The following is a 15,025-nucleotide window of genomic DNA, read 5'->3' on the forward strand; positions in this document are numbered from 1 at the left end:
TATTGCAAATATTAATCAGAGGGAGTCTATAATCACCCGTGCATAAGGTATCTCGTAAAAATATATATTACATGCAGATTTATTGGTGACTTAATATAATTTACGTACAGATTTTTACCTAGACTTTTGTTTTTCCATTGACGATAAACTATTATGCTCATTGATACATGTGAAATGTCTCTACCCCACGAATTCAATGCACTCCAGTTAAACATCAACATGTGGTCTCATAGACCACCTCCTTGTACAGACTGGTATATAATCATAAAGTCCTCAACTACTCCGTAAGAGTTTCTGCAATAATAAATACCTTTGTGATGAGACCTAACCAAGTTTACTGGTTACAAGTAATAATACAATACGTACAAGTAATGATACAATGAACCTCTTGAGATATTTATTTTGTAGCAGTTTCTTGTTCCTTCTGGGAAGCTTCTCACATTCCACATCGGTTCTCGATAGGAACTTTTCAATCCAGTCATTATTTCTTTACTTACATCCGTATTTACGAAATTGGCATCTGAAATGTAATTTATGCCTGTTTTCTTCTCAACATAGTGGATATCTGCAGGAGCTCCGCAATCTATGCTGATAAATCCTAAAAAATAAAAATGCAAGCTTCAGCTAAATTAAACTATTAAAGATATAATTAATGAAGTTCTCAACGGATAAAAAAAATGATATAATGAAGTTGATGTTTTGCTTTATCAAACCTGATTGATCCTGAGCTTGAGTAAGTAGACCACCCAAAAACACAACGAAGAAAGTCATCGGCATTCTGTAGGATGACAGATATACGAGCACCATGTTCTGACTTTGACCTGAAACGGAATCGTATTGGCTGACAAATTGGATCATTGAAATTTTATATGATAACTTGGTCCATCCGAATCAATATCACACTCAGTAAATTAATCACTGTCAAAACAGTGCAATGATATCAGGTAGACTTGTCATTATATGTTAATAGGAGAAATAGACTTTTTACAAAATTAAAGGACAAAACATTATTTTTTTTCAATTCAGGATCCAAATATCAGGATTTACAAATTTAATGACTAAATTTGGTATTTATCTAAAAAAACAAAACTACTTATTTAATATTTTAAAAATTCACATGAAATTAATTTTAATCTTTAAAACATTTATAATATGAAATTAGTAAGTTCTTAAAATATTAAAAGCAACTTTAGAATAATCCTTACATTAGTTACTAAACATTGAGAATCAATTTATTATATCTTTTAATATGTGGAAGACTTAATGTTACAAATACTCAAATAATAAAATTAATGTTAAGTAAATTTTTTGAAAACTAATTTTATAGTTCAGTTAAAAAAAGGAAAAGTGATATATATATATATATATATATATATATATATATATATATATATATATATATATATATATATATATATATATATATATATATATAATCGCATTAAGATATAGAAAAAAAAGGATTCAACATGTAAGATTAACATAAAACAAATTATACTTACCTATTTTGATATATTAAACGAACCGATTTATAATATATAATTTAAATTTTATTTCGATAGTTAATTAAAATAATGATCGGCTTGAACTAAACCCATCGTGTTGGTGGCGTCCCTCTTTATAAAGTAATGTTGGATGAAATATTTTAATTAATTTTTAGTTTTTTTTTACTAATTCAAAAGTTTATTTGATTTGATTGTTTCTTAAATAAATTTTATTTAATAGTTTTTTAATGATTTTTAATGTTTTTAATGCTACTTGAAGTAATATTTTTAAAAATATTATATTTTTTAATGTTTAATGTATTCTTTTCTTTTTATCCTTAATATATTTATCAAACTTTTTGTTTATCCTTATTAAATAAATCATAATTTTATTATTATTTTAATTATTTTATACTTTTAAACTAATTAAAAATTAATTTTATTAAACACTTATAGTTAACAAGTTAGGGTTCCAGCTTTTAGTTCCTAACTAATTTTGAAGTATTTGAGTTAGTTTTCTAACTTTGAATTAATTTTATTAAACATATTCAACATATATATATATATGGTTTTTCTTCCCAGCTAGCTCGTGGAAGGGATGCATGCAGATGCAGTACTGTGACCTTATGTTTTCGTTGTAGATCGATCGATCAAAACTATTCAACATATTTATGGTAATAGTTTGGCCCGTACGTGCAGTAGAAATCAGTGTACCGGTAAATGCCTCACTAGAAACGTCGATGACTATTGACTAGGTTGGATTGCCATTGCGGGACAAAACAAAACAAGAGAAATTAAGCTAGACTAGACGATGACTATTAGCTTCGGTTCCACCATTCACGCGAGTTGAAGTTGACAGTACAGCTGTACACTGACCTTGTCTTCCACCATCTAACACGGTACGTAACTAGGTCAATACTCTAACAGATTAATTGTGCCGTGCAGTATGAGATTGTCAATTTACTTCCATATACTCATCATCGATATACCTTACATAAATTATTACATTGTTATACATATAAAAGTATCAAATTGATTATATAACTTCTTGTTGTTAAATTTAACAAAATTTGATGCATACAATAGAGTTATAATTCAATAGATAAATTCATAAAACTTACATTTTATATAAAATTATAAGTAATTACTCTAATCACACAGAAGTTTTGTATAATTTTCCAAATTTCTCATTTTTTTTAACATTTACTGCAACCTTTCCTATAAGCGACCGTGATGTAATATTTTTTAAACAATTAAGAAGGTTAGTTAATATATAAGGGATGTCAGAATAATAATATGTTTTAAACTATTAAAGGGAATTAGTATAAATGTAAAGAAAAGAAGTAGGGAGAGTTTGCATAATTTTTAAAAAATCTTATTAGGAGTGATTAATATAATTTCTCTAAATTATTATTAGTAATAGTTAATATAATATATATACTGGTACAATTTGAGGTTGAAGAACCAAAATAATTTGAGGTTGAAGAAAAAAAATTAACAAATTTACACATCTAGCATGGTCAAGGAAGTTAAGTGATCTTTAGTGGATCATTTTTATTTACCGTTGGATTCATCTTATCTTTGTTGGTGTATTGTATATCTTTCACACTAAATTATTTTTCACTTAACCCTTTCTCTTTACACTTTCTTAATCATCGATATTCCCGGGTCTGGTCAATGTGTTTGGGTGCCACTTCCCTCATTATCTGGTCTACCAGAAATGGCACTACTGCGGACTCAATCAAACATGATGATATCTGAAATCAAAACCCATTGAAACCGTTGATTTCATCATTCCCTCGTCATTGTTTATGAAAAAATAAATTTATCTTCATAATCTAAAACTAAATTTTAACAAAATTCAATTCTAACAAGATTCTGATAACTTCTACAGCCACCACAATATTGTGAGATGGAGAAGCAACAACCAAAAGCAACAAAAGGGAACATCATATTAAACAAATAAACCACCATATCTCAACAAAAATGATATTGTATGTACCCATAACTAGAGTTATTGTAATGAGAAACATGTCTCGAGTTCACATTGGCATCAATTTGAGCTCATACACGTCTCGAGTTCATAACAACAATGGTATGAGCTTATAGATCTGGTTTCACTTCTGGATCTGCATCCACGTCTCGAGATGGCAGATCAGTTTCGAGATCTTGTTGTCGAATCTGAGAAGGAGCGAGTTGACGCTGGTGATGTAACACCCCTGATTGTTGACTTTTCAGTTGCTCTCACACTACAACACTTCACACAGTGACACTTCACTCAATATCCTTGTTGTCAGAATCCTTTACTAGTCAAAATCCTCTCTAGATAGCTCTTTCTAAGACCTCAAAACCTTCCCTGGCTGCTTCTTGGATCAATGATTCCCCACTAACCAACGCAAGACTTTTCAACATGTTTTGTCCTTACTCACACGCTTTTCAAAAAACCTCTTAGTAGGTTACTCATCCCATAACTTCTCCAAGCCAAACACACTTAACTATGAAATTTTTAAGTGATGGGTTATTGAAAAGTAGATGCATCATGTTGATATAGGTAGTATTAATTAATTCATTTAAGTCATTCTTAGTTGAATAGTCTCATACCTGCACAACCTTTGAATTCTTCCTCATTTTGGTGTGATTTGACCGGGGTGTTACAGGTGAGATCACCGAAGAGAAGGAAGGAGTTGCCAAATGGTGGTTAGAGGCGTTGCTGGCGACAAGGAAGATGAAACACTAGGTGGTGATGTAGTGTGAAAGGCTTTCGAGTGAGGGAACTACAGGGAGTGAGTATGAAGCCGTCGCAAATGGTGGTGGAGACGGTAGACCCATTGTGGTTGGTGGTGTTTCAAATGGACAAAATTAGGGAAAAGAAACATAATCCAATTAACATATGAAATGTATGGTATTATTATGTGCACCTAATAAATCCAACGGTCCATGAAAATGCTCCACCAAAAACCATTTAACTTATAGGACCATGCTAGACATCGTCCTATTAAATTACTATGATACAAGAATTTAAAAGGTTTTTCAAAACTTAGTAATGGAATTACATGCCAATTAAAGAAGATTAGTTCACTGCTACAAAATAGACATTCAACATTGGTTGAAAAAACCTCTTAATATCAATTTTGAACCGATTTTGTATTTAGAGAGGTTGAAATTCAACATCAATTTTAAAATCGATGTCATGTTTTCATTTTAACATCGGTTATTTGAAAACTAATGTTGTAATACATTCGTAGCCATGTTTTTATCCGATTTTCACATCAATTTTGGTCTGAACCGATGTAGAAAGTAGCTTTGTTTGTCCAAAACTGATGTTGAATACCATTGGTTAAAAAAGTATAAATCATTCATGCGTCTTCACTTAACCCTTTAAACTTTTAGTGTCATTGACCCATAGCATTGGTATCATAGCCCTCACCAAATGATCTAGAGTACAATAATTATCATTGTCATTCTTTTAAGTAAAAAGTTGAATTTAATTACTAGATGTGTGAGAATTGATCGCACATCATGCCCAAAAGGTTCTTGTATTAAGGAATATTAGTTCAAAGTTTTGGAAAAGTCAGTTAACAAAAATAACAGACATTGACATTATATGCTTGTGAAAATTGTAGTTAAGGCTATCATGGGCATCAAATCACATTACATTTTGACATCGTCGGTGCGTAAATCCTGGCAAGGAGATCCTTGTGCACCATCAAAATACTCTTGGAATGGACTCAACCGTAGCAATAATGGATATAATTCACCCACAATAATTGCATTGTAAGTTTTATTTTCCAAAATTCAAATCTGCATTCATTAAATAAAGGCAGACCAACACTTGACCGACATAATTGAACTGCATGCAGAAATCTGGCCTCCAGTGGATTAGGTGGCACAATAATTGCATCATTTTTGGAGCTCAAATTCTTAGAATCCTTGTGAGTATTAATTTTGCAACAGCATGACTAAATTCTAATCCTTCCCAAAAAGTGGCGATGAAAAACAGAATATTTTTTCCCTAAAGATTATACTTAACATTTTACATGGATCCCTTAAGCAACAATTATTAGTCTAGAATAATTTTAATTTAACAAAAAAAAAATGCCTTATTTTTCAGGGATTTATCGAACAATATCTTAACAGGACCTCTGCCTGATTTTTCACAACTGCAACACTTAAAGGCTCTGTAAGTTATTGAGATTTCAGTATCTGATATTTGTCAGTGGAAATAAAATAAGCCATCTGATATGTGCTATCTTGCAGCAATTTGTCAGGGAACAGACTCTCAGATGAAATTCCTTCACTTCTCACAGAAAGATCAAATAATGGTTCACTTTCATTGAGGTTTGTTTTTGTTTGAATCATGGTGTTAATAAGTTACTCACTGACCTAAGCTTCACTGCTGGGAACCTACTTTTTCTTGTAACTTCTTTGTTTTGCTTTCCTTGATATGACCATAGTGTGTAGGAAATCCGTATCTATGCCGGGTGAGCCCATGTGAAGAGGACAAAAAGAATATTGCCCTACTTGTTGCAGGCATTCTTTCAGCAGTAGTCTTTTTCATTGCATTGGGTATTGTACTGAATATCATTTGGAGAAGGAGATGCAACAGAAAACCAGGTCTGATAATAGATATACTTGACTTACTTTGAAACTAAATTTAGGGTCTCATAGTCATTGACTTCAATATGCAATGAACTGCACTCCTTTTATACAAAAAAGACCAAGCTAATATTTTGCAATTCAAATGATTAAGAAATAGTATAACTAATAAAAATGAAAAAAAAAAGTAGCATATATGTAAATTACAATATATAATGAATGGACATGACTTTCTGAAAATCATTAATTTGGTTTACTTTGTTTAGCATTAAAGCAAGCTGTGAGATCAAATGAAGAGATTGTGCTGAAGACAAACAATACACAGTACACATACTCTCAGATATTGACTATTACTGATAACTTCGACAAAATGATTGGGAAGGGAGGATGTGGAATTGTTTATCTTGGTTCCTTACAGGATGGCACACAAGTTGCTGTCAAAATGCTCTTGCCAAAATGTCCTCAAGGATCTCAGCAGTTTCAGACTGAGGCATGCTTCTCGCCATAGAAATTTAAGATGGTATATTTTGAATTTAAAGAAATGTTCTAGCTAAAATACATTCCACGTATGTGCAGGCTCAACTCTTAATGCGTGTGCATCACAAAAACTTAGCTTCGTTTCTCGGATACTGTAATGAAGTTGGACACACAGGCATCATCTATGAATACATGGCTTATGGGAACTTGGAAGAGTATCTTTCAGGTATATTCATTTGTTATCCCGTATTCATTTTATGCTTGCATAGTTACTTGATTAAGGACTATATATTCAAGTCAAGTAGAAATCATAGTCTATTTTGTGTTTGAGTAGATGCAAGGAGAGAACCGTTGAGTTGGAGACAGAGGATTCAGATAGCAGTTGATGCTGCTCAAGGTTAGCAGTGACACCGACTGTGTTAATTACTTAGTATATTCCTCACTTGTCTGTGACTAAAAGGGTACTGAATTACTGCACTGGAACCTATATGTTTAGGTATCGAGTACTTGCATCACGGCTGCAAGCCGCCAATAATCCATAGAGACATTAAGACTGCAAACATTTTGCTGAATGAGAAAATGCAAGCAAAAGTAGCTGATTTTGGTTTCTCAAAACTTTTCTCAGCTGAAAATGAAAGTCATGTATCAACTGTAGTTATTGGCACATTTGGATATGTTGATCCAGAGTAAGTTTTGTTGCGCAAACATGAGGCTGCTTCTTTTATTTACAAGAAGGATTTAAGTTGAACATATCTTTTTCAACATATTTATGCTTATTAAAGTCATGATACCGATGAGTTCCCTTTTACAGATACTACACATCCAGCAGGCTGACTGAGAAAATCGACGTTTATAGTTTTGCATTGTGCTTTTGGAGCTAATTACTGGGCAGCCAGCAATAATAAAAGGTCATCAGAACACTCACATTGCGCAATGGGTTGACAACTTTCTTGTAAGAGGAGATATACAACAAATTGTTGATCCAAGGCTGCGGGGAGATTTTGACTTTGGTTCTATGTGGAAGGCCTTGGAGGCAGCAATAGCTTGTGTGCCTTCAATATCTATCCAAAGGCCATCAATGAGTTACATTGTCTCTGAACTGAAAGAGTCCTTAGAAATGGAAGCAGCTCGTGAAAAAGAAGGCATCAACTCGATTGAAATGAATGTTGTTGATCTTGAAGCTTTGTCTGGCCCGGATGCAAGATAGTGATCATGAATGCGCTTTCTACATTCTTTTTTTGTTATATTTAATTTTCTAATTTTCTTGTCACCTTTGCACACCCTTTTCAAAAAAATAAATTCTAATTTGTTGTCAACCTCCAACTATATATAGTTTTGTGGAGTTACAATTACAAATAATAAATCCATTATCCATGTCGAGTAAAAGGCATATATACTGCTTAAAAAGAGTGGCAAATCTATGTAATAACTATAGTGTACAAAAGAGTGTGAAATATGTAACAAAAAATGAAAATGCCACTTTATCTCAAAATAGGCCGACCCAGTGAGAGATGATTAATTGTGTGTCAAATAAGAAACTCAAATACAATTTGTTTTATATTAGTTGTGGATCAAAATTAAATCCGAAATGAAAAATGTCCAACATAAATTATCCGGGTTTTTAAAAAAAAAAAAAATTGAAGTACCGCTAACTCTTCAATGCGAATAGCTCCCATGCATGCAGCTTTCTCGTGACCAAGATTATTATGCTGCCTCCTAAGCACAAATTTTCAACAACTTTCCTCACCGGCCACCAGTCCACCACCGTAGTAAATAAAAGAAACAACGTTAACAGACACGAGACGACGGTGTGTGATTAGAAAGCAAAATCACGTGTAAGGTTAAAACGAATGGTCTCAGTCTCAGATAAAGGATCTACACGTGTTCTCATTTAATAGCCATGCCAAACTTCAGTCCTCCTTCATCAATAGATCAGTAAAAAAGGGTTGCCATATTAGTTCGACATTTCAACTTATAAATATAATACATACACAACAGAAAGCCTCAACAAGCTTATTGATAATTAGCCATACAAAGATGAATCTCAATAGCACAGAAGCACTTCTTGTGCTTTTTGCATTTGTCTTCTTGGCATGGGGCAATGCACAAAATACCCTTGTGCCAGCAATCATAACATTTGGTGACTCGGCTGTGGATGTTGGGAACAATGATTATCTGCCTACCCTTTTCAAGGCTAACTACCCTCCTTATGGAAGGGACTTTATCAACCATCAACCCACTGGGAGGTTCTGCAATGGGAAACTAGCTACTGATATTACTGGTGAGGAAATATCATCAAAATTGCAACTTACTTAGCATGGATAGAAATAGTGCACATATATTATTTTCATTCTTGTTGAAATAATGTTTCCTTTTGCAGCTGAAACACTGGGTTTTAAGAGTTATGCACCTGCGTACCTTAGCCCTCAGGCATCAGGGAAGAATCTTCTTATTGGAGCAAACTTTGCTTCAGCTGCCTCTGGTTATGATGAAAAGGCTGCTATTCTGAATGTAAGTTTGGAATAAACAGTGCACACACATGCAAACTCATCTTGGAAAACTAATCATTATTTTAACTGTGTTTTTTTGCAGCATGCGATTCCATTGTCCCAACAGTTAAAATATTACAAGGAATACCGAGGCAAGCTGGCCAAGGTAGTTGGCAGTAAAAAAGCAGCATTGATTATTAAGAATGCACTCTACATATTGAGTGCTGGCAGCAGTGACTTTGTGCAAAACTATTACGTCAATCCTTTGATCAACAAAGCCTTCACTCCTGATCAGTACTCTGCATACCTTGTTGGTTCATTTTCAAGCTTTGTTAAGGTATTTTGTCACTTTTACTCTGCCAACTATTGCTATTAATTGGTATAATAAGTCATAGCTCATAAGCATAACAAATTAATCAATATTAGAATACCATAACCTTACCAAAAGATAAAAGACCTTTAAAAGGTGGTTTGTTTTGAACATAGGACTTGTATAAATTGGGAGCCAGGAAAGTTGGAGTGACTTCACTCCCACCTCTGGGTTGCCTACCTGCTGCAAGAACTTTATTTAGTTTCCATGAGAAAGGTTGTGTCTCGAGGATCAACAATGACACCCAAGGATTTAACAAGAAAATCAAGTCAGCTGCAGCAAATCTCCAAAAGCAACTTCCTGGTCTTAAGATTGTAGTCTTTGATATTTTCAAACCTCTCTATGACCTTGTTCAGTCCCCTTCAAAATTTGGTAAGCAATAATTTGGCTAGAATACAATGACACATATATGGCTTTCATCTCTTGGTGTAAAAGGATGCTATTTATTCTTCTAAACTGTCTTGTGATATATTCAATCAATAGGTTTTGCGGAGGCAAGGAAAGGTTGCTGTGGTACTGGGATAGTGGAGACAACATCTTTATTGTGCAATCCAAAATCACTAGGAACTTGCTCTAATGCAACCCAATATGTGTTTTGGGACAGTGTCCATCCTTCACAAGCTGCTAACCAAGTTTTAGCCGATGCTTTGATTGTACAAGGCATAGCCCTTATCACTTAAGGGCTCATGAGGCCATAAACGTACGTTCTAGCAGTGTACCACTAATCATCATGGAAATGATGCACGCACCAGTTTGTTATTTTTCCAGTCCGCAGAAGCCTGTATTGTAGTATTTAATAAAATTCTAAGAAATTTCATTTTAACTCGTTTTGGAGTACACTGGTTATATTAATTTGTGTTTTTTTAATCCTTCTTCAAGAATTTAGTCATGGTCATCATGAAAATCAATCCAAATTTGAAATACAATTCTTGCTGCTATGCTTTCCATTTTACATTCATAAGCACGTGCCTGGAATCACCTAAAAGAAGAGAATATAAAGCATTACAAATCAGAACAGAATAGACATAAACACTAAAATGAGAATTTAATATTTTCTTAATACAATGATATCATCGATTATCTAGGAATTGACGTCAACATTTAGGCTATTAATCCTAACAATTAGTTGTGATGTTATTCAAATCTAAGTGCACATTAGGCAAATATTAACAATTTGTGAGCAATGATATATTATACGAAAACAGAGTCATGAAAGTCATAACAAATGATGTGGCTCATGATTCTCTCATTGCAAATTCACCTAATTTTAAAACGTGTTAGCTGGTTAATCATGTCATCCATATAAGGCCTGACATTGTACCACGTCCCACTTCATAAACCAATTGTGAAAAAAAAAATTGTAACAAATATCATTTTCCAAGTTAAAAAATGTTGTACAGTGGCAATATGAACTAAGATAATATTGAAGTATGCCAATGATTGAAAATGCATTCTTATTTGGGGTATGCCTATCACTGAAAATGCATTCTTATTTAATACACGGTTGGTGTATGAACTAGACCTAACGGCTAATTTACATTGTCTACTGTACTACCTATATTTCTAATGCATGATATTCACAGTTCAAAAGGGTAAAATCTTTGCATATTGATAATAAGTTACAATAAACTAACTACATGATGCTGATCTTCTACATCTTTCATGTGTAGCACTCACACTAGAATCTTTTAAAGCTTCTGCATATTTCTCCAAATTATTGTTTTCCAAGCCTAAGGAATCTGAGAAGGAACCTTTTTTACATGCACTGAATTTATTTGAGCTTCCCACAACAATGCTATCTGAATTTCTCCTATCACCTTCCTTCACACTCGTCAAACTAGAGAAATCAAGGGAGGTTCTAGAGGTGCCAATGGGAGTTGCAAACTCACTCCTAAGACCCTCAGTTCCGGTTGATGTGCTCAAATGAGGAGGATTGCTAACTTGATATCCAGATTTTTCTTGTGATGAAACATGACTGTGGTGATGACTACTACCTTTACCTTGTATCAGATGCCTGAGCTTGCCAAAAAGTTTGGTCTGGTTTGTGTTAGTTCTGGCAGCAGATGAATTATCAACAGAAGAAAAATCATCACACTCTCCGAAGTCAGTGATAGAAGAAGCCTGTGAGGAGGACCATTGGTCTATATCAAAGTCCACAATGTTCCCTGGTACATCAGTATTTGCATATTCAAGTATAAGCTGCTTGGCTTTCTTCTCAGACGTAGGGCTTAAGCTTCTGCTTAAGTCCTTTGCAACTGTTTTACCTAGTGGGGCTTGATAATTTCTTAGTTCATATCGTAGGCAAGCATTTATCCACCGCATATATACTAATTCTTCAAGATCTGAACATCGATCAGACTGTAGTTGCTCGATTTCTTTCATCAAGCGCACATTTTCTTGTTTAAGACACTCGCTTTCTTGCTTCACTGCATCTGCCTGCATCCCAAAAGCAAAATGTAAAAATTATTGTCTAACAAGCAGTGGCTAAACTAAAGGAAAAGAGTAGGTGACTATGATCTTCCTACCGCTGGGTCTTCCAGAAATGCATTTGCAAGGATCTGGGTAGAATCCAATCTTCGAGCTAAGTCAGAATTTTCTATCTGCAATCTTAAATTAGATTTCCTCAACTCTTCTGCTTCAGACTCAAGATCCTTTTGCTTTTGCATCGTTATTTGAATATCTGGATCACAAGCAACATCTTTACATTCTTGGTCTTGCAACCTGGAAACTTTCTGCTTAAGAGTTATGATCTGCTCCCTATTATGTTCAGCTTCGTGCCTAATTTTCTTATTGAGCAATTTGACTTGCGCTTTTGCAGTCTCCAGCTCAGCCAGCACTTTTGCATGACCAGCAACCTGTTCCTTCAATCTCCAATTCTCAGACTGTAAGGTCTTAACCTTTAGATTGAAGATCTTTACCTCCATGGTACTTGCTTTCAATCTATTTTGGAGCTCTATCACTGCTGTTTCTTGCTCTCTAAGACGACAGTACTCAAGCAGTTGAACCTCAAGACTTCGCCCCCTGTCTTGAAGCATTCTAATCATGCTCCTGAGTTGACTTATCTCTTGCTCATAGTCGTCCTTCTCGGGACTAGCATATGCTATAGAAGATCCTACTTTTAACCATGGTGCTTCCATATCTTCTTTAAAAGAATTTCTGACAATGATGGCTCCAAAGTCCATGTCCTTAACAAGATCATTAAATTCAGGTAGGAGGAACTCATCTTTATCTCCCTTTTGTGTACTGTCAGAAGAGAGAGCAATACGAGATTCATCACTTATCACCCTGTTGATGCATGCTTCTTCCTGCAATAAAAGGAAATTTAATAACCCTATCTTATTCTTAGTTTTTATTTTTCTTAAAAAAAAAAAAACACTGTAAAAGTTTTTGCCAAATTTATGTAATGTGTATAATTAATTTTTCTAATAGCCAGTAGCAAAAGAACAACACGAAGAGAAAAGCTACACATTATCTGTTTACTCAAAGTATCTATAACAGAGAAGGTTTAAATTTTTGAACTCAATTGGCCGACCAAATATTCTCTGAACTTACTTTAGTTTATTTTTCTTATTTCTCTTTTGTAGAATCCTTTCTCAAATTGACTGAGATCTCTCTCTCAGGTTCTCCCTCTTATTTATAGACAACATGCCTTATTCAAACTATTTCAGTCCATTAACCTAACTAACTAATGGCTATGGATACCTACTATCTAACACACTACAAATTCACTAAAAGAATTACATTTCCTGGATATTTGCTTTTCTTTTTGTCCGAAACCCTTGATATTACAAGTTACATAAATTCCAACTTATAGATTCAATCTTGGTGGACCCATTTGAGAGGGATAAGGCTCTCTTAGCACCTATTTTTTTCCATTACTAAAATAATTACACTTCCTAGATAGTTAAGTTTTACGTTGATAATAATGAATCAACATTAAATACTAATTAAAATGACAGCTTTAAAGAAATCAGAAAAATACTATTTGCTCCAGTAACGGAGTACATACTTGTGCCACAAAAGAAGAACATAGAAAATTTCCCTCTGAAATGGCATTGCAAGTACTTAATGCTGCCCCTATACCTCCTCCTAAATTATCTTCATTCTCATGACCTGAGAAAGACCAAAAATGAAAAAGACACTTAGGTTCACCATCAAGGAAACAGAGGGGCAAAATGAGATAAAATATTGGTTAGTTGCGAAAACAAACTGAAAGAACACCCCTTGCGTGACTTGGAGGGCTTGATTCTTCTGGTTCTGAGGCGTGAGTAGATAAATCCAGCAAATGAAAGAGCCAAAGCCAAACCAAATTTTAGTAGAACAGGCTTCACACCCTTTTCCTCTCTGATCATCATCGTCACAATTAATCTAATTTTCCTTTGATTCTTGAAGAGAGAGATCTATCACATAGTTTTCCTTCATCATCATCATTCTCATCCATCTCAAACCCACGGAAAAAGCACAAGATTCGTTTATGGTTTATGCCTAGAAACACAACGAAGTAATAGATAAGCAAAGACACATATTTATTAGGAAAGTCTTATACAAGACCAGAAACCATTCATTCATACGAATCACATGAAAATCAAATCATACGAGACCTACTTGTACCTAGCTGGTTAGTTTAATTGATTATACACATAAGCTAAAGTCAATAAATAAATAAGCAAAACTAATCAATAACTATCAAAAGTCAAAACTAAATGTCTCAAAGGGAACATGAATAAGCAAGACATTTCAAATAAGTAAAGGAAGATAAATACTCAAAACCCAACTCAAATTAACATGAGAAGTCAACAACTCAGGTGTGGAGTACAGAAAAATCTGAATTTGGAGCTTTACTTAAATAGGATTGACGTTGTCTTTTGGCAAATAGCTTGGGTTGCGTGTCAGGTTGTCCCTCTCATGGCCAAAACAACAATTGGGCATAAAACAATTCGCTGAGAAATCATGTCTTTATAGTCGATAACAACAAACGTTGGCCACTGATTCTTGTCGTGTGTAGTAATGGTGATGGCAACGTGGAAGGTGAGTCGTGTCAGAGAGAGAAACAGAGTTGAAATTAAATAAATTGGAATTATGAAGGAAAAGAAAGGAATAAAAATTAAGATTCGATTCGATTATGGTTCCACTGTTAACTGTTAACAGCCAGACCATTACCAATTGGAAAAGGCATGTTTTTTGTGACAGTAGTTTAATTTCAGATTTTGTGACAAGTATTTTGTTTCTTTTTAAATTCCGACAAATTGTGTTTTAGTTTTTTTTTTCAGTTGTGTTTTAGTTTAAGATAAAATAAATAAATGGATTGGATTATCACTTGTATAGTAAAAAATAAAACTAAAATGCATTTATGAGACAAAATAAATAAATAATATGTAATGGTGTTACGCATTTAAGATATGTAAAAAGTAAAAAAGAGATATTGGATTGGAGGAATTGGATACTTAAATTGAGATGAGTAAAAATTACAAATTTTAACCCAACAGAAACTGAATTTTTTTTTAGGTAAACAAACTGATCCAACCTAATTTGTGTACACCAGGACTGGTAGATCCTCAAAAGAGAAAAAGAAGAAAAAAAATGTAATAAATAATATGATTTAGAAAAAT

At 33.7% G+C, this 15,025-nt stretch overlaps 3 protein-coding genes across 8 annotated transcripts; 2 read left to right on the forward strand and 1 right to left on the reverse strand.

Annotated features, from left to right (window-relative positions):
- The first annotated feature begins 5,316 nt into the window (after positions 1-5,316).
- Positions 5,317-8,371, forward strand: LOC100779594 (probable LRR receptor-like serine/threonine-protein kinase At4g29180). 3 transcript variants are annotated; one of them, XM_026125210.2, is made up of 9 exons: positions 5,317-5,416; positions 5,596-5,664; positions 5,742-5,822; positions 5,939-6,098; positions 6,347-6,570; positions 6,657-6,783; positions 6,892-6,954; positions 7,054-7,243; positions 7,369-8,371. In XM_026125210.2, the coding sequence occupies exons 5-9, from the start codon at positions 6,451-6,453 to the stop codon at positions 7,436-7,438; spliced, it is 570 nt and encodes a 189-aa protein (XP_025980995.1). In that variant the 5' UTR covers positions 5,317-5,416; positions 5,596-5,664; positions 5,742-5,822; positions 5,939-6,098; positions 6,347-6,450; the 3' UTR covers positions 7,439-8,371. The 3 variants fall into 3 exon arrangements, with proteins under 3 accessions (XP_025980995.1, XP_025980996.1, XP_025980998.1); XM_026125211.2 differs by lacking the exon at positions 5,317-5,416 and having other exon boundaries at positions 5,453-5,664; XM_026125213.2 differs by lacking the exon at positions 5,317-5,416 and having other exon boundaries at positions 5,468-5,664; positions 5,946-6,098.
- Positions 8,372-8,485: 114 nt separating this feature from the next.
- On the forward strand, positions 8,486-10,239 carry LOC100795716 (GDSL esterase/lipase APG). Its single transcript, XM_003543567.5, has 5 exons — positions 8,486-8,838; positions 8,938-9,068; positions 9,150-9,383; positions 9,533-9,788; positions 9,900-10,239. Exons 1-5 carry the CDS (start codon positions 8,595-8,597, stop codon positions 10,094-10,096), a joined length of 1,062 nt encoding a protein of 353 aa, XP_003543615.1. The 5' UTR covers positions 8,486-8,594; the 3' UTR covers positions 10,097-10,239.
- A 614-nt stretch (positions 10,240-10,853) lies between these two features.
- Positions 10,854-14,448, reverse strand: LOC100796238 (protein CHUP1, chloroplastic). 4 transcript variants are annotated; one of them, XM_006595046.4, is made up of 5 exons: positions 14,259-14,448; positions 13,627-13,901; positions 13,426-13,529; positions 11,942-12,721; positions 10,854-11,852 (listed from the first exon to the last, which is right to left on the reverse strand). In XM_006595046.4, exons 2-5 carry the CDS (start codon positions 13,769-13,771, stop codon positions 11,046-11,048), a joined length of 1,836 nt encoding a protein of 611 aa, XP_006595109.1. In that variant the 5' UTR covers positions 13,772-13,901; positions 14,259-14,448; the 3' UTR covers positions 10,854-11,045. The 4 variants fall into 4 exon arrangements, with proteins under 4 accessions (XP_006595109.1, XP_006595111.1, XP_014621607.1 ...); XM_006595048.4 differs by having other exon boundaries at positions 14,192-14,448; XM_014766121.3 differs by having other exon boundaries at positions 14,180-14,448.
- Positions 14,449-15,025: the final 577 nt, after the last annotated feature.

The sequence above is a fragment of the Glycine max genome, chromosome 13, assembly GCF_000004515.6.
Source record: "Glycine max cultivar Williams 82 chromosome 13, Glycine_max_v4.0, whole genome shotgun sequence".
Lineage (NCBI taxonomy): Eukaryota > Viridiplantae > Streptophyta > Magnoliopsida > Fabales > Fabaceae > Glycine > Glycine max.